This window comes from Mandrillus leucophaeus, unplaced genomic scaffold (genome assembly GCF_000951045.1).
Source record: "Mandrillus leucophaeus isolate KB7577 unplaced genomic scaffold, Mleu.le_1.0 Scaffold544, whole genome shotgun sequence".
NCBI classification, from domain to species: Eukaryota; Metazoa; Chordata; class Mammalia; order Primates; family Cercopithecidae; genus Mandrillus; species Mandrillus leucophaeus.
Genome location: NW_012105853.1, coordinates 352664 through 372336, shown reverse-complemented (window position 1 = coordinate 372336; position 19673 = coordinate 352664). Strand labels below are relative to the sequence as shown.

Here is a 19673-nt window from a genome sequence, read left to right as displayed (position 1 = left end):
CATCACAACATGCAGAACGGAGAAATACAGTGTTGGAAACCAGGAAGACAACATAGATTGAGGAGGTCTGATACAGTTTCGGTAGGAATTCTAGAAGAAGATTCTAGAAGTGATAGAGGAAATAATCAAAGAATAATGCTGAGAATTTTTCGCTCTTGAGGAAAGACACGAGCCCTCAGATTGAAGAAGCTTATGAAGTGCCAGATCAACTACTAGTTATATTACAGAACAATAGTAGACTGTTAAGGACAAAGGAAACCTTAAAAGCTATGGGGAGATTACCCATGGAAAATGATAATCTGATGGAAGCAGACTTCTCAGCCACAATTGATGTTGGAACACTGCAACAACAGTGCTGTGGGAAAGCCGTTGTCAATCTGGTGTCCAACCAAACTATCATTCTAGAGTGCAGGTGAAATAAATACAGTTTCAGACATACAGGAGCTAATTTATCAAGAATGCCTTTGGATGGAAGTAACAATACCCAACAAACAATGGCTAAGCAATAAAGACGTTAAGAACTAAATAATACATCTGGGAGTGTGAGATTCGAGAAGCGGTTAATTGGCTTGACAATGGTTTGACATCTGGGTATTTCTCATAGTCTCAAATGGCTACATTAGTTTTAAGCATCATCCCTCACATTGCAGTAACCAAAGTAAGAAGGGAAGTGGCAGGTGGAAATTGGGCCTTCTTGTGTGCTTGTTTCCTACCAGGGAAGAAAGTCTTTCCCAGAAACCCTTCAGCAGAATTATCTTCAAGTTTCAGTGGCCAGAACTGGGTGACATGTTTGCCACTAGTTCAGTCACTGGCAGAAGGGAATAGGAATTCTGTGAGTGGCTTGGACTACCATGGTATATCTCCTGGGATCAAGCACATCACTGTAACAAATTAGGTTATTTTAGCAAGGAAGAAGGGACAGTGGTTGAGTCGTTCACACGTGCTCAACAGTTGGCTGTCTCTGGCAAAAATTATTTGGTGTCATATTTAAGGATCATTATGCTAGTTTTGCAAGTATGAAAGCTTCTAATGGAATGGAAATTTTTTTATGTGCTCTGCATAGACTTAAAAAGTTTTATGTTACTTTCACATTGAAACAGTTCATGAGCATCTATTTGGCAGTTAGAGTATTCTACTTTGACATAGTAGGTGGCACTGTTATTTTGATTTTTTTTTTTTCACCAAGACAGTGTGAAGATACAGGTGTGTTGGGAAATATGAAAGACAGTTTTCTCTTATTATTTATTTCACTGACAGCTGCCCAGGATTCCAATGAAAATGTTATCTGTATAAAGTGATAATGGTATCTCATTTGACCATCACAAATGAGATACTATCACATCTTGTAAGGTAGTTTGTATTATTGTCATTTTACAAATGAGAAAATTCAGGTACGGCAAAGTTAACAAGGTGTTTGTGAATGATAGCTAAATGTAGTGTTGGTAGGACTCAAATCCATCATCTTTACTTTCAGAATCTATTGGCCTTGTAGCCTCCAAATTGACTAGGTACATAAACTTTATTTTGATATTAAGCTGTTAAGGGAAGATGGAGTAGGAAGCAAAGAGTGTGTGTGCTGTGTTTACTTGATACTAACATTAAACAGGCTTAGATTTTAATTAGTTTCCATAATATTTTAAGTATTATTGTAAGTAAGAGGAGCAAGGACAGAAAGATCTTGTGGTTCTAGAGTGAATGTAATAAAACAAAGACTGCCACTTCCATATCGTACCCCAGTATAGATGTGGAAAGAATGTAAGCTTTGTTTTCAGACTCACCTGGGTCCAAATACTGGACTGAAAGCACAACTGGTTTCAAATCCTGGACTGAAAACTTATGTGACTTTGGGCAAATCATAGACTCCTTTGAACCTTTTTACATTTACCTGTAAAATAGGGATAATCATCTCATCTTCGTTTTTTAGAAGAATGAATTGAGATGGTATACTGTCTCTAGCAGATAGCAGGCGTGAAGTGCATGGCAGCTACTATATTACCATCCCATAATAATACATTCTTCACAGTTTTGAATGTGAAGCTTTCAAGATGCCGTTTTCTTGTAGTTCTCTTGACAGTTTTTCCCCCAAAGTATTTCAGCTATCTTAGTTTTGCAAGTGTGTATGTATTAGGCACTTAGGGATGTATGTTAGAACTATCAGTTGCTTGTGTTTTACCACTTCTTATATCTTGGCTTGCTTTGACTTTATAAATGTTCTTCTTCTCCCAAATGTATAGGTCCTATGGCAGCGTATACAAAGCTATTCATAAAGAGACAGGTCAGATTGTTGCTATTAAGCAAGTTCCTGTGGAATCAGACCTGCAGGAGATAATCAAAGAAATCTCTATAATGCAGCAATGTGACAGGTAAAGGCCTGTGGGCTTCCTTTGGGGAGAATGTGGTTTTGAATTTGCTATGATTGTTTAGAGTTTGACACCTAGAGACACATTTACTTAGATATTTTGCAGAAGGGAGAATTCGATGGAATCACTGCATTTTCTTTTTGGAAAAAAATATGATGAAAATGGTTGTTTTTGTAGCCAAACTTCCATAATTTTTATGCATGGCATTTATTTTTTTGTTTTTTTTCAGTTTTTTTTTTTTGTTTCGAGACGAAGTCTCACTCTGTTGCCCAGGCTGGGGTGCAGTGGCGCAATCTCGGCTCACTACAACCTCCACCTCCCAGGATCAAGCGATGCTTGTGCTTTAGCCTCCCGAGTAGCTGGGACTACAGGCATGTGCCACTACGCCCAGCTAATTTTGTATTTTTGGTAGAGACAGAGTTTCACCATATTGGTCAGGCTGGTCTCAAACTCCTGGCCGTAAATGATCTGCCTGCCTTGGCCATATCCCAAAGTACTGGGGTTACAGGAGTGAGCTACCAGGCCTGGTTTTTTTCTTTTTTTCAGTGAGCCCTTTTAGACACTAGGAAGAAGAGGCAGAAGGTGGTGCTTGTTTTTTTTTTTTTTTTTTGTGATAATGATCTTTTTTACTTCCTATTGAGAAGACATTTCTGCAGAGATAGCTAAGAACAGATAATTCAAATGTTTTTTAGTTCTAGAAACCTTAGAATACCAGGTAAATCTATAAAAAAAGAGTAGTTATGTATATACTACTGTCTGTTCCTTCACATTAAAAAAAATTATTCCAGCTGAGAGTACTTAAGTATTTATTTTTGAGGAACTAAGATTTGTCAAATGTTGTAAGCAGGAAGTCAGACCAAAAGACGACCACAGAAAACCACGTGGTTTGCTCTGAAATTCCGTGACAACACGGGTTGGTCACTGATAGAGCAGGCTTCCCCAGCACTATTTAGATTAGAGACAAACACAAAGTTAGGGGCAATGCCAGTTCTAGTTAGTTGAAGATGGGTGAGAAATTCTCTCAGTTGAAGCTGCATTCATTCTTCTGAAGGCTTTTTGGTCAGCAGATCAACTTAGTACCCCCTGTTTGCAAAACTTCTACATTAGGGTTTAGATGGAGCTACCTACTAGAAAATGAGTCCAGAAGCCTTTCGGTCTCACAGACTTGGGAATGTAGTCCTTTTTTTTCTCTCTCCCTCCTTTTTTTTTTTTCCTTCTATTTTTGTGATTATTGTCTACTAGATAAAATCCCCATTTTTCTTGATTGGATTGACCAGATGAAGGTGGCAGTTTTCCATTTGCTCCTTTTTCAGATACATTTTGGAAGTTCTTTCCATTTGGCAAATTGGGACTTAGTCACTTTCGATAGACTGTGTAGGAGCTGTGTTCCAAACAGAGTATGGAAATGTCTTTAATTAAAGAAGAGATAAGAGTCTACCCTGTGCTAAGCACTGTAAGGAATACAGTGAAATACAGAGCAGAGCCCTTGTGCTCTGGGAGCTTATAGACTAATTGGACAGGCTAAGTATATATATATATATACACACACACACACACACATATATATATATGTGTAGGGAGGAGAATCTAGCCAACAATGCAAGACTATAGAGAACATATTTCAGTAGTAAATACTTGATAGTAATGGCCTGCAGTATTTAACTCCCATCAGTACTGTATTATAGGGAGAGTAAATGTGTTGATATTTACCTTAGTCACTTTTTTCATTAATATTTAGTGTGTGTGTGTGTGTGTGTATGTATGTTTTGCTGTCCTTGTGACTGTGTGTGTGTGTGTGTGTGTGTGTGTGTGTGTTTTGCTGTCCTTGTCACTGGCATGTTTCCCGAGGTTTGAAGAGGAAATTCTGAGTTCTGAGTTAATGAAGCCAATTTGGTTTTAGCATCAGTTGTTATGAAACTTTATTTGACCATGATAACCATCTAGCCAGTTAAAGCTGGCAGTTCTCAGAGGGCACATTATTTTATTTTAATAGGATATTTGATTTTTCTCTGAAATTTCTTGTTTGGTATCTCTCTTCCAGCTTGAGACCTAAAATTCCAGGTTTGATACTGAACATTTTTTCTTTATAATAGGTTGTAGTGTGTGTATGTTTTTATTACAAAGTACATATGACTTCTTAGAAGAATTCAAATGAAAAGAAAAGAAAATCACTTTTCCCTTTGGAGAAATCATCATTCTTTTTGTTTGTTTGTTTTTTTGAGATGAAGTCTCCTCACTCTGTTGCCCAGGCTGGAATGCAGTGGCATGATCTCGACTCACTGCAAGCTCCGTCTTCTGGGTTCACACCATTCTCCTGCCTCAGCCTCCCAAGTAGCTGGGACTACAGGCCCCGCCACCATGCCTGGCTAATTTTTTGTATTTTTAGTAGAGATGGGGTTTCACCGTGTTAGCCAGGATGGTCTCCATCTCCTGACCTCGTGATCCGCCCGCCTTAGCCTCCCAAAGTGCTGGGATTACAGACGTGAGCCACCGCGCCTGCCCGAAATCATCATTCTTAAATACTCCTTGATACACGTATTCTTCCAAATCTCTTTGGAGTTTTATAATAATTACTGTTTTGTAGCCTGCTTTTTTGTGTGTTTGTTTTTGTAAACACGATGTCTTCTCATATACTCCTCTATAACATTTTTCATGGATTCATGATATTTTATTATATGGCTATATCATTCTTTCTTTTTTTTTGAGACGGAGTCTTGCTCTGTTGCCCAGGCTGGAGTGCGGTGGCACCATCTCGGCTCACTGCAACCTCCACCTCCCGGGTTCAAACAATTTTCCTGCCTCAGCTTCCCCAGTAGCTGGGACAACAGGTGCACGCTGCCATGCCTGGCAAATTTTTTGTATTTTAGTAGAGACGGGGTTTCACCATCTTGCTCAGGCAATCCGCCGCCTCGGCCTCCCAAAGTGTTGGAATTACAGGCATGAGCCACTGCACCCGGCCCTGTATCATTAGTTCTTAAATAAATTCCCTAATGTTGGATGGACATTTAGATGTTATCTAAATTTCTACTTTTGTCAATAGTACTATGACGGTAACTGTTGGTTTTTGAACATTTATAATTCTTTTTTGAGGGTAAATTGTAGACATAGAAATGCTGGTTAAAGGAGCCACCGATTTTTTATACTTCTGTGATTTATTACCCTCCGGAAAAGCTATACCATTTTGCATTATCAGGAGGTTGCCCATTTTGTCCTTAACTATGAATAATTGATCTTTCCAGATGAGGAATTAATTTTTCTATACTTAATAGCTTGAATTAAGAGATGTTTGAAGGCCATTTTATTAATTTGTATTGTCTCTCTCTCTCTAGCCCTCATGTAGTCAAATATTATGGCAGTTATTTTAAGAACACAGACTTATGGATCGTTATGGAGTACTGTGGGGCTGGTTCTGTATCTGATATCATTCGATTACGAAATAAAACGGTAAGTTTACCTTCTAGAACAATGCAGCTGAGCTAGTTTCTTATGCTATCTTTTTTCTGCCTCTTTTTCAGTGCATTCTCCTACTAGAGAGACAACTGTCACATTTCCCCTTTTCCATGAATCTCTTCTGTCTTTATTCTTTTATGTCTCCTAAGTGTGACAGCTTTTTATTTTTAAGAGACAAGAGTCCCCTGTCACCTGGGCTGGAGTGTAGTGGCACAGTCATAGCTCACTACAGTTATAGCTCTACCTCCTGGACTCTAGTGATCCTGTCACTTCAGGCTCCTGAGTAGCTGGGACTGCAGACTTGTACCATCATGCCAAGCTCATGTTTTGTTTGTTTTTTAATTTTTTTTTGTGGAGACAGGGTCTCACTATGTTGCCCAAGCTGGTTTCGAGCTCCTGGCCTCAAGCAATTTTTCCACCTCAGCCTCCCAAAGTGCTGGGATTACAGGTGTGACCCGCCCATGCCTGGCAATGTGGCAGTTTTGACACCAATTTAGTCCAGTGATTTTTAGCATGCTTTGGTTATTTCTTACTGGGAAAAAAAGTGTCTGTTAAATCTTGGTTATAGAATGAATTCTAAATGTTTACATTTGGATTTGGATTTGGGTTTCTGCTTCTACCTAGCATGTTCACAGATTAACTTCCTCTATTTCCTGTTAATCAGAGAATAATCCCCTTATGAAAGATTATTTGCTGTTACTGTGATTGCCAGTATAAGACCTAAGAGTCATGGGTTCTAGTTCTGGTTCAATTACTTAATCTCTGTATGTATTCATTCAGTAAATATTTCTTGAACACTGCTTTAGGCCTGAGGAATCTAATAGTAAATAAAACAGATGACAACTCTACTGTCATGATAGTGCACTTTGGAATAGGGCAACAAAAGCAAATTAATGGTAACTATTAATAGAAAAGATATAATAATGATATATGCTATGAAGAAAATGAATGAAGGTGAAGTGATGGTAAAGTTGTGGAGACTGGTGGGCTATTTTAGAGTAGTTGAGGAAGGTCACTCAGAAGTGGTGACATTTACAGAAAGACTCAAATGACAAAAAGGGGCTAAGAGTCCTGAAGGAACATTGTAGGTGGGCAGTAACCAGTGCAAAGACCTTGAGGCTGGAATGAGTTTGGCATGTCTGAGTGATAGAAGGGCTACCGTGACTAGAAGCGAATAGGCAAAGGAGAAGCTGTAGGAGATGGGGTTTGACAGGTGGGCAGGGCTAGACTGTACTGGATATTGTAGGTCATGGGAATGAGTTTGAATTTTATCCCAAGTATGATAGGAAATCATTGCTGGATTCTAAGCAAGTGAGTGAGCCATCTGATGTATGTTTTGGAAAGATAACTCTGGGGCTAGGTGTGGTACCTCATGCCTGTAATCCCAGCACTTGGGGAGGCTGAGGTGGAGGATTGCTTCAGCCTAGGAGTTCAAGGCCAGCCTGGGCAACATAGTGAGACCCCGTCTCTACAAAAGAAAAAAGAAAAAAGTCAGGTGTGGTGTCATGTGCCTGTAGTCCCAGCTAACTTTTGGGGTGTGTTAGGAGTTGAAGTGGGAGGATTGCTTGAGTCCAGGAGGTTAAGGCTGCTGTGAGCTGTGACTGCGCCACTGCACTGCAGCCTGGGCAGCAGAGCAAGACTCTGTTTTCAAAAAATAAAAAAGAGAACTCTGACCTCTGTGTACATTGTGTGTGGATAAGAGGAGAAACAGGGAAAATCTTAGCCTTTAGTTTGTCTTAATAAGAAAACTAATAATAATAATACCTATATTACATATTTGCAAACTTGGGAAAATTAATTTAAATGTGTAAAAGTACTTTGTAAATTGTGAGGTGCTACATAAATTATAAGGTAAGGGTGTTTTAAAACTGAGTTATAACTTTTGGATTATTCATATACTATCTTCTTAATTTACATTATTCAGAATTAGTGTGTTTGCTTAACAAATAACAAGTTCTTTAGGAATAATATCCTAACATAAGATATATGTAAAGAAGTTCCAAAACTGGAATAATTTATTGAATTAAACATTGGACTTCAGGGCTTCTTATATACAGCATTAAGTCAATTTATTTCAGGTATTTTAAACCAGTCCAAAGTTAATTTTGATGGCACTTTTAATTGTTTTTTTTGCCGTCATAATAGTAGATTATTATATTTAAGTAAATTTTAACTTAATTACTAAGCGCCTTTTTTTTTTTTTGAGACGGAGTCTCCTCACTCTGTTGCCCAGGCTGGAGTGCAGTGGTGTGATCTCGGCTCAATGCAGGCTCTGCCTCCCGGGTTCATGCCATTCTCCTGCCTCAGCCTCCCGAGTAACTGTACTCCTGAGTACAGGTACCCGCCACCATGCCCAGCTAATTTTTTGTGTAATTTTAGTAGAGGCAGGGTTTCACCATGTTAGCCAGGATGGTCTTGATCTCCTGACCTCGTGATCTGCCTGCCTCGGCCTCCCAAAGTGCTGGGATTATAGGCATGAGCCACCGTGCCCAGCCTAAGTGCTGATTTTTAATTACTACACGTTATTTTGCCAAATGTTATAACCCTGCCCTGTCCACCGTGATATCCACTAGCCACATGTGGTTATTAAGGACTTAAAATGTGGCTAGTCTGAACTGAGATATGCTGTAAATATAAATTATACACCAGAGTTTGAAGAATTATTGCCAAAAATATTGTAAACAAAAGTCTTTAATTTTTTCATATTGATGACATGGTGGAGTGATAATATTTTGGATAAATATGGTTAAGTAAAGCAGATTATCAAAATTAATTCTTTCTTCTTCTTCTTCTTTTTCTTTTTTTGTTTTTTTTTTTATAAAGATAGAGTCTTCCTCTATTGCCCAGGCTGGAGTGCAGTGGTGTGATCATAGATCACTGTATTTTGGAACTACTGTGCCTCGGCCTCCTGAGTAGCTGGGATTATAGCACCAGCCACTGCGCCTGCTTGTTTCCTTTTTCAATGTGGCTACTAAAAAATAAGAAATTATATTTGTGGTTCCCATTATATTTCTATTAGGCAGTGCTACTTTAACTGATTAGCTTAGCTGGTTAGAATAAAGAGGTGGTAAGTCAAGTCATGAGCTTTGTTCTCTTCCACTATAGAAGGTACCCCAGACTGTAGCCTACTACCTTGCCAATAGTGTTTGCCTGGACTTTAGTGAAAGCTTTATCATTTCTCTGTGACCTTTGGCATAAATGACTTAACTTGTCTGTGCCTCAGCTTCATTATGTATAAAATGATGATGATAATAATAGTTCCTCCACTTCATTTAATTGTTGTAAGGATGAAATAAGATTACAAACATAGTGCTTAGCATAGATTAAACACTTAGTAACGGCTAGCCTTTATTTATTTATTTATATATTTTTGAGAAAGAGTCTGGCTGTGTCACTCAGGCTGGAGTGCACACAATCTCAGCTCACTGCAACCTCTACCTCCCAGGTTCAAGCAATTCTCCTGCTTCAGCCTCCTGAGTAGCTGGATTACAGGTGCCTGCCACCACGCCCGGCTCATTTTTGTAGTTTTAGTAGAGATAGGGTTTCGTAATGTTGGCCAGGCTGGTCTTGAACTCCTGGCCTCAAGTGATCTGTTTGCCTCAGCCTCCCAAAGTGCTGAGATTACAGGCATGTGCCACTGTGCTTGGCTGTTTTTCATATTATTAGCATAGTACATGGTGCTTATTAAATATTGATTGATAATATAGGTGTTAAATTATGACACCTTATATTAATTGATTTTCATGACACTCTTAAAGAAAAGTTATATTCCTATTTTATAGATTGGGAAACAGGCTAAGATAAAGTCAGTAACTTGCTTAAGTCACATGAAAGTAGAGCCAGGAGTAAAGGCTACATCTTCCTAATCCCAAATCCTACAGTTTTTGCAGCAGAGCACACTCGTTTTCACGTGTGAGTTGTTCGTCAGAAGGGGAACCGTGTAACAGTTTGGTGATTGAGTTTGTTTAGGACTGGTGTTGGGTCTGCAGAAAGTCTATATTGGACAGATGAGACATTCTATACTAGTTTCTAGCATTCTAACTTTCATTTATTTATCATCATTCAACAGATATTTTTTTCAGTGCCTACTGTGTGCCAGGTGGCTTTACTGGTATTAGGGAAACAAAAGTAAACAAAACAGACATTTTTAGGAGCTTGTGTTTCCAGCAGGGAAGACATCACATAAATAGATAAATAATGAGTAATATGTCAGATGGTAGTATACTGCAATGACAAGGTAATTTAAGGGAATAGAGAATGAGCTAGAAATGGAGTAAGAAAGTCCCGTCCATTTTCTGAGGTGGTGATATTTGGGCGGATTGCAAACTGAGGAAGCAAATTGGATAGACATCAGGATGAAGAGAATAGGCAGTTGAAAAGGCCCAGAAAGGGGAGTGTGCTTAGAGTGTTTGAGGAACAGAAAGGAAGCAAGCCCTTGTTGAAACAGATTGAGCCAGGTAGAAAGTGGTAGAAGATGAAGTTAAAGAGGTAGCTGGGAGCCAGATCATGTAAAGCCTTGGTAAGGACTGACTTTTATTTTAAGTGAGTTAGGAAGACATTGGTAAGTTTTGACTCTGGCTTACATTTTAATTATAGCTTCTGTGTGGAAAATACATCGTAGAGTGTCAAGAGCAGAAGCAAAGAAACCAGTCAGCAGATTATGAGAATAGTGCAGGCAGGACACGATGGTGACTTGGACCATGGTGATTACAGAGGGTGTATTTGGATATACAGTATTTCGAAGATAGAGAAAAGTCAAGGATGACTTCAAGGTTTTTGACCAGAGCAACTGAAAGAATAACGTTTCCTTTTGCTGAGAGAGAGAGGACTGTGGGAGAAGTAGAGTAGGTTGGATGGATCAAGGGAGAGGGGTAAGGTGGTAGACATAGAATTTGATTTTGACATGTTATGCTTATGATGCTGGCTAGGTATTCTAGTTGGAGATGTTGTGTAGGCAGATACATAAATCTGAGTGAGGGGAGATCTGGTATGGAAATATAGCTTTGGGAGTGGTCAGTGTATCTATGGTATAAGCAGTCAAATGCTGTTCACAGGTCGAATAAGATCTGTTTCTATTAAAGACAGGTGTTTGGATCTGATTTTTTCTCCTTTTTCTAATGTGCTGATGTAAACTTATAGAATTTGAACTCTTATTCTTTTTTCAGTTAACAGAAGATGAAATAGCTACAATATTACAATCAACTCTTAAGGGACTTGAATACCTTCATTTTATGAGAAAAATACACCGAGATATCAAGGCAGGAAATATTTTGCTAAATACAGAAGGACACGCAAAACTTGCAGATTTTGGGGTAGCAGGTCAACTTACAGTAAGTAAAAATATTACTTGTATTGATAATTTTCAGTTCTGTCCTGAGAAGCAGTTCCTTTTATTTGCCTATTTTAAAAATATAATACTTGACTTAATTGTATTAGTAAGAAATTACAGAATCTGCCAATAGGTTACAAAAGAGCTAGTCTGTAGGTTATTTTAGATCTTTTCCTGGGGTTCAGGTCACATAGCTTAACTTTGTTTAACTTTTATAAAGATGAAAAATAAAACAAGAAATGATAGATTACTCTAGTGGACTACATCAACATATTTATAAAAGAAAGAAAAATTAAGTCCAAACTGCTTTCCTTGGCTAAGACATAGTATCATCTCATTCATCTTCCAGGTAGTACTTGGCAGTTACTGTACTGAAACACTCTTCATTTGAGTCCAGGATACAGTCTCTTGATTATTCTGCCTAACTAGTGCGTGGAAGTGAAAAAGAAAAAAAAACTTGTTTTCAAAATAGGAAGTCCAGAATTATTGGATTCTATAAAATACATAAGTATATACGAAAGTATATATAGAAAAATAGAAACAGTTCTAGGGAGGTATACTCTAAAATTTGCAACAATATTATATATCAAGTGATTTTCTTGGGTAATAGAATGAATATGTATAGTGTATGTTTAGAACTGGTGTTATGTACAGTTTTTTTTAAAATTATTTTTATTTTTTTATTATAAGTCTGCCTGGGACATGTTAGGGAGTCTCAGGTATTGTAACAGCACAGAAACTGCTTCAATGTTTAAAATAAATCAGAACCTTATTCAATATTATGATTTATGGGCTCTCCAAAAGGTTTTGTTGTTAACACACAAGTAAACAGTACCAGACAATATTATCTAAACCACAATCTTAGTAAGGAAACCAAACTGAAAAAGTACATACTCTGGTGGTCTATAAAATAATATAATATTGACTGAGTGCAGTGGCTCATGCCTGTAATCCCAGCGCTTTGGGAGGCTGAGGTGGGAGGATCACTTGAGGTCAGGAGTTCGAGACCAGCCTGGCCAACATGGTGAAACCCATCTCCACTAAAAATACAAATATTAGCCAGACGTGGTGGCACACGCCTGTAATCTCAGCTACGTGGGAGGCTGAACCTGGGAGGTTGTGCCATTGCATTCTGCACTCCAGCCTGGGCAACAGAGTGAGACTCCATCTCAAAAAAAAAAGTGTATGTGTATGTGTGTGTGTGTATATACACACACACATATATATGTACACATATATATGTATATATACATATGTATGTATGTATATATGATGTACACATACATATAGGTATACCTATTTGTGTGTGTATATATATGAGTATCCATTCCATTTAGTAATAATTTTAGTAATTGATTGAATACCCAATAATGACATACAGTGTTCTTATTGCTATAATGCCTGCCTTGGCAGAATTTTTCTCCCCTTTTAATTTGTACAATTTAGTGTTTAGTATATTCACAAAATTGTGCAACTATTACCAATGTCTAATTCCAGAACATTTTCATCATCCTCAAACTGTACCCTTTAGCTGTTAGTCCCCACCCTCCTCCCAGCCCTTGACAACCACTAATCTGCTTTCTGTCACTATGGATTTGCCTATTCTGAATATTTTGTATAAATAGAATCATACACAATGTGCCCTTTTGTTTCTGGCTTCGAAAACTTAATGTTTTCGAGTTCATCCATGTTGTAACATGCATCAATTCTTCATTCCTTTTTATTGCTCAGTAGTATTCCATTGTGGCTGTAGCACATTTTGTTTACTTATTCATTAGTTGAACACTTAGATTGTTTTGCTTTTTGGCTGTTAGGAATAATGCTACTATGAAATTTGTGTACAGGTTTTTGTGTGGATCTTTGTTTTCATATGATACACAGAGTTGCTGGGTCACATGGTAACTCCATATTTAATTTTTTAAGGAACTGCCAAACTGTTTTCCAAATTGGCTGAGGTATGAGAATTCCAACTTCTCTGCATCCTTGCCAACATTTTCTTTTTTGTGTTTTTGATTATAACTATCCTAGTGAGTAAGAGGTAGTATCTCTTTGTGGTCTTGATTTGCATTTTACTAATGACTAATGATGTTGATTGTCATTTCTTCTGCTTATTGGACATTTGTGTATCTTTGGGAAATGTCTATTTAAATCTTTTGCCCATTTTTAACTGGGTTTTTACCTTGTTAGTGTTGAATTTTAAAAGTTCTTTATATATTTTAGATATAAGTCCCTTATGTACATGATTTGCAAATATTTTCTCTCATTCTGTGGGTTGTCTTGAAGGTGTCCTTTGAAATATAAAATTTTTAAATTTTGGTCATGTCCAATTTCTTTTTTCTTTTGTCTCTTATGCTTCTGGTGTCACATCTAAGAAATCATTAGCTAGTGCAGGGTCATGAAGATTTACTCCTATGATTTCTCTGAAGTATTTAATAGTTCTAGCTGTTATGTTTAGATCTGTAATCTGTTTTGAGTTAGTTTTCATGGTGTGAGATAGGAATCCAATTTCATTCTTTTTACATGTTGATATGTAGTTGTTCCAACATTTGTTGAAAAGACTGTTTTTTCTTTCTTGAAATGTATGAGTTTATTTCTATGCCTTCAATTCTCTTCCATTGACCTATATGTCTGTCCTTGCACCAGTTCTATGCTCTCTTGGTTACTGTAAGTTTGAAGTAAGTTTTGAAATTGGTTAAGTGTGAGTGTTCCAACTTTGTCCTTCTATTTCAAGATTGTTTTGGCTATTCTGGGTCCCTTGTATTGCCACATAAATTTTAGGATCAGCTTGTCAATTTCTGCAGAAAAGGCCATTGGGATTTTGGTAGACATTGTTTTGAATCTTAAATCAGCTTGAAAATACTGTCATTTTGGCAATATTGTCTTCCAGTCTATGAACATAAGCTGTCTTTCCATTTATTTAGATTTTCTTTAATTCTTTTAGCAGTGTTCTATAATTTGCAGTGTACAAGTTTTGCATGTATTTGGTTAAATTCATTCCTAAGTAGTTTGTACTTTTTGATGCTATTTTAAATGGATTTGCCTTATTTTCAGATTGTTCATTGCTAGTGTAACATACAATTGATTTTTGTATATTATCTTGTGTCCTGGCACCTTGCTGTACTTGTTTTTTTTTTTTTTTTTAATGAACTGTGATCGTGTATGTTGTGTTAAAAAAAAAAAAGGAGATTTTTTTTTTCCTTCACTAAAATAAACTGAAACTGTAGTATAAGATGATCTGACTTGGCTGTTTGGTTGTGAAACCTCCAGTACTACTAAGTTTAGGCCTCTCTCAGGTCTCTTCTCTAGAGGCTGTAGGCCTTGCTGGCAGCCTTCTGGGAAGTGGTGGCGGTGGGGATTGTTAGCTGTTAATGGTCATTTAATGTTCCTGATTCACAACACCACCCACACTCTCTGTGGTCTAGAGATCCTCGGTTTCCCTCCCCAGAGAGTACACCTCCAGTCTAATGCCAGGGTGGGGCGAGGGAAGCCCACTAGTTGCTTGATGGGAGAGGAGGGTTTAGGGTGCTTAGCTGCTTCTTAACTCTTTCAACCCAGGCTTCCTATTTGGATGTCCGTTTTCACCCCTCTTTTCTCTACCTGATGCCACCAATTTCTAAGCCTTTTGGAGGGGTTGGTGTTAAAATCAGGTTGTTTCCTAGTTTTCCTGGTGACTGACTCAGGATTCCATCTTATAGTGTGTTTAGTTAGTTACTACTGGGCCATCTGCTCTCCAGCTTTTAAAATTTTGTGTCTGTGGTTGTTTTCCCCTTTGTTTTTTTATTCTTCTAGATTTATTCTTAAAAAACAATCTTTTTAGTATCTTTTTGAGTGAGTTTTGAGAGAGAGTGAAAGTAAAATGTATTTGCTGAAGCTGTCATCTTTACCCAAGACTCTGTAATATTATTTCTGGTGGCAACATGGCTATTTCATTGTATGGATATAGCATGATTTATTTAACTCTTTCCCTACAGTTGGACGTTGGGTACCCATTAAGGTTGCTTAGAGTTTTCCCACCACTATAAGCATAAATTCGGTGATTAACATTCCTGCAACTAAATTTGGCAGCATTTCCTTGAGTAAATCCTTAGGATAATTTCTTTACATTGGAATCTGGGTCAGAAAATAGATGAATGTATATTGGCAAAGTGCTTTTGACGCATAGTGCTGAATTTCTTCTAGAAGTGAACAATTTCAGTTTCCAACTTCAGTATATAAATGTGCTCTTTTCCCTTCATATTTGCTAATGCTGAATGGGCAGTAACTTGTATCTTTCTTGTTATTTCTCAAAGCAATTCACATATTTTTGCATTTGATTATTGGCCATTTATAACAATTTGTTTGCAGATGTTCATTTTTGTGTGTGTCAGTTTTCCTAATTGAATGTTGGACCCTTTTTTTTTTTTTTTTTTGGGACAGGTTCTTGCTCTGTCACCCAGCCTGGAGTGCAGTGACATGATCACGGCTCACTGCAGCCTCAACCACCAGGCTCAGGTGATCCCCCTACCTTGGCCTCCTGGGTAGCTGGGACTACAGACACACACCACCACCCCCAGCTAATTTTTAGTAGTTTTTGTAGAGACATGGTTTCACCATGTTGCCCAGGCTGGTCTCAAACTCCTAAGCTCAAGCAATCTGACCCCCTTGGCATGCCAAAGTCCTGGGATTATAGGTTTGAGCCATTGTGCCTGACTGAGTGTTGCATCTTTTAAATAAATCTATTAAAAAAGATAAACCAAAACTAAAAAAATTTGTTAAAATTGTTACTCCTTTTTTTTACATGCTGAAATTTCTTCTAGTTTACTAGTTGTCTTTTAATTTTGATTATGGCTTTTTAAAAAAAATACTACATAAGTTTCCAAATTTTGTACAGAAAAATCCATCTACCTTTTATCTTATGGTTTCTGTCTTTAATGTCATGCTTAAAAAACCCTTTTCTCCTTAACATTATAGAACAATTTATCTATAGTTTTTTTTATTATTATTTTATTTTGTTTTTTTGTGACAAGGTCTTGCCCTGGCACCCAGGCTGGAGTACAGTGGCATGTTCATAGCTCATTTGGGTCTTAAACTCCTGGGCCTAAGCGATCCTCTTGCTTCAGGCTCCCAAGTAGCTAGGACTACAGGTGTGTGCCACTTCGCCCAGTTAAAGTTTTAAATTTTTTTGTAGAGATGGGCTCTCCCTGTTTTACCCAAGCTATTCTGGAACTCCTGCCTCAGCCTCCCAAAGTATTGGGATTAGAGGTATGAGCCACCACCCCTGCTCTGTTGCCCAGGCTAGCGTGCAGTGGCATGATTGTAGCTCTCTATAATCTTGAACTTCTGGGCTCAAGTGATCCTCCCACCTTAGCCTCCCAAGCAGCTAGGACTACAGGCGTGCGCCATCATGCCTGGCTAATGTACTTTTTTTTTTTTTTTTTTTTTGCGACAGTCTCGCTCTGACACCCAGGCTAGAGGACAGTAGCGCAATCTTGGTTCACTGTAACCTCTGCCTCCCGGGTTCAAGCGATTCTCGTGCTTCAGCCTCCCGAGTAGCTGGGATTACAGGTGCCTGCTATCACACCCGGCTAATTTTTTGTACTTTTAGTAGAGATGGGATTTTGCTATGTTGCCCAGGCTGGTTTCGAACTCCTGAGCTCAGGCAATCTGCCCGCCTCTGCCTCCCAAAGTGCTGGGATTATAGGCGTGAGCCACCATGCCTGGCCATCTAATGTACTTTTTAAAAGTATTCTTTGGGCTTTGTTTTTTATGTTTAAAATTTCAACTTATTTGAGCTTATTTTGGTGAAAGTATAAGGTAGGCATTTAAGTGTAGAGTTCTACAAATGACTAACTAGATTCCCAGTGCTTTTTTTTCATAATCTGTTCTTTGCTTGCTGATTTTAAATGACATTTTAATCATAAATCATATTATATATGTGTGCTATATATATATAACATGTATATATGTGCATATATATAACAAGTTTTATATAGCACATATATATGATATATATACACACACACATGTATATACACACGCATATGCCATAGTCAACTTCCGAACTTTATATTTTTTATTGCTATGCTATTGTACTAATATAACTTTATAATACAAATCTAAGTGGGGTTAGTGTACAATCATTACTCTTAATAATTTTCAAAAACTTTCTAGCTATGCAAGTAACCATTTCTAATTGAAATAATCCAGTGAAAACAACTTTGCCACCATTTGAAAACACCCCTGCAAATTTGAAGTTTCAGAGCTAAGGAAATGACTAAGCAGTAAGTTAGTTCCTGTGTTAATTTTTTACATAGGACTGACAATGAGATTGATTTAAATGACCTGTCATTTGCTTCTGACTGGCGTAACCTAAGTCACAGGCATTTCAGAAGGAATATCAGTGATCATGATTGGAAATCCTTTCTTGTATTTAGTTCTGTTTAAAAATCCTTCTTTTGCTGGACGTGGTGGCTCATGCCTGTAATCCCCTTTGGGAGGCAAGGCAGGTGGATCACCTGAGGTCAGGAGTTCGAGACCAGCCTGGCCAACGTAGTGAGACCTTGTCTCTACTAAAAATACAAAAATTAGTTGGGCATGGTGGTGGGTGCCTATAATCCCAGCTACATAGGAGGCTGAGTCTGGAGAGTTGCTTGAACCCCAGGGGCGGAGGTTGCAGTGAGCCGAGATTGTGCCTCTTCACTCTAGCCTGGGAAAAAGATCAAAACTCTTTCTCAAAAAAAAAAAAAAAAAAAAAATTCTTTCTTTTGCCAAAGCATAGGAACTGTAGGGAGGTTCTCTTTCAGTAGGGCCATGCTATCCTGAGAAAGTATGCAAGTGGTTATTTGCTGTAATGTGTACTATATCCACATATTCTTCTTTAGGCCACAAACTAAGATATTTTGTATATTATTTTTTATGTATCAATTTTTAAATTTTTTTACTGCATATGTATGCTCATGTAAACTTTCAGAATGTTACAGATGTATACAGGATAGAGGGTAAAAACCTTTAGTGGTTCTGCCTACTAGATATAACTATTATTAATAGTTTAGTATGTATTACTCCAGATTTTTTGTACTATGATATAACAACATTTCTTATTACTGGTAATTGTTTTATTATTGTTATGATCATCATTATTATATATATATATTCCTTTTACAAAAACAGGGCTATATTACATATAATTTTACAACTTTTTTTTACTTTGTAATAATGTATGTTGTGCATTTTTTCCATGCTAGGAAAAGGTATATATCTTCATTTTTTTTCTTTTTAATGTGGTGGTTCAGTATACGGTTATTTATTATATTTAACTTCTTATCTTTTGATGGTCATTTGAGTTGTTTCCTTTTCCGCCTCATCCCCCCATTACAGACATTTCTACAGTCTTTGTGCATATAGTTTGGAACACTTGAACATAAGATAGATTTCAAGAAATAGATTTGGATCAAAGGATGTGAATATTTAAAAGTTGAATAAATATTGCCAACTTATGTACTAAAATGTACCAATTTGTACTGCAGTAACATTGTATTTCAGTGCCTGATTTTCTATGCTATTATCAGCATTATTAATTTAAAATTTTTTGTCAATCTTAGTTTGTGTTTTAATAATTGAGAATCTTTTTGTGTTTCTTTGTCATTTGAATTTCTTCTATGCCTGCTTAATCATGCTCGGAGTATAGTTTTTATATGTATTTCAAGTACAAGGCATTTTTTTATTGTTGGAAAAGCCTCTTTTTCTCAATATTTTTTTTTTTCTTCTTTTTTTTTTTCTGTAGACATCTCAGTAGTTTTAAGCTTAGATCAGTCTCTCTCCCTTTCTATTTTAGGATACCATGGCCAAGCGGAATACAGTGATAGGAACACCATTTTGGATGGCTCCAGAAGTGATTCAGGAAATTGGATACAACTGTGTAGCAGATATCTGGTCCCTGGGAATAACTGCCATAGAAATGGCTGAAGGAAAGCCCCCTTATGCTGATATCCATCCAATGAGGGTAAGGAAGTAGACAGAAAGCCAGTGGCGTGGTTAGTTACTGATCATCATTAAAAAGTTAAGTTCAAGCCAGGCGTTGTGGCTCACACCTGTAATCCCAGCACTTTGGGAGGCTGAGGTGGATGGATCACCTGAGGTCAGGAGTTTAAGACCAGCCTGGCCAACATGGTGAAACCCTGTCTCTACTAAAAATACAAAAATTAGCTGGGTGTGGTGGCTTGTGCCTGTAATCCCAGCTGCTTGGGAGGCTAAGGCATGAGAATCTCTTGAACTCCGGAGGCAGAGGTTGCAGTGAGCCGAGATCGTGACATTGCACTCTAGCCTGGACAAGAGAGTGAGACTCTCAAAAAAAAAAAAAAAAAAATTAGTTCGATGGCTTACTTGATTAGGTTGCAAACAATAAATGAATTATGTGTAATTCATGTCACTATAGATGATATACCTCTACTGACTCTAGTTGTAGTCATTAAGTGTGTTCCACTCCTCTCCATTCCAGAGGTGGTGTATTGATAGCCCTCTGGCAGGACGTAGGCCATAGAAATGCTTAGTTTGAT

The 19673-nt window shown here is 37.6% G+C and overlaps 1 protein-coding gene across 3 annotated transcripts in view; it reads left to right on the top strand.

Annotated features, from left to right (window-relative positions):
* STK4 (serine/threonine kinase 4) overlaps nucleotides 1-19673 on the top strand; it is a 107518-nt gene that overhangs the window by 10406 nt on the left and 77439 nt on the right. For 2 of the 3 annotated variants that reach the window (XR_001007944.1, XM_011997615.1), the window contains exons 3-6: nucleotides 2235-2363; nucleotides 5690-5804; nucleotides 10976-11140; nucleotides 18953-19120. Coding sequence is in view for 2 of the 3 variants with exons in the window: in XM_011997615.1 (XP_011853005.1) it covers nucleotides 2235-2363; nucleotides 5690-5804; nucleotides 10976-11140; nucleotides 18953-19120 (577 nt within the window). In the remaining variant the exon portion in view is untranslated. The remainder of the gene's footprint in view (nucleotides 1-2234; nucleotides 2364-5689; nucleotides 5805-10975; nucleotides 11141-18952; nucleotides 19121-19673) is intronic. The other variant, XM_011997616.1, reaches the window with a different exon arrangement.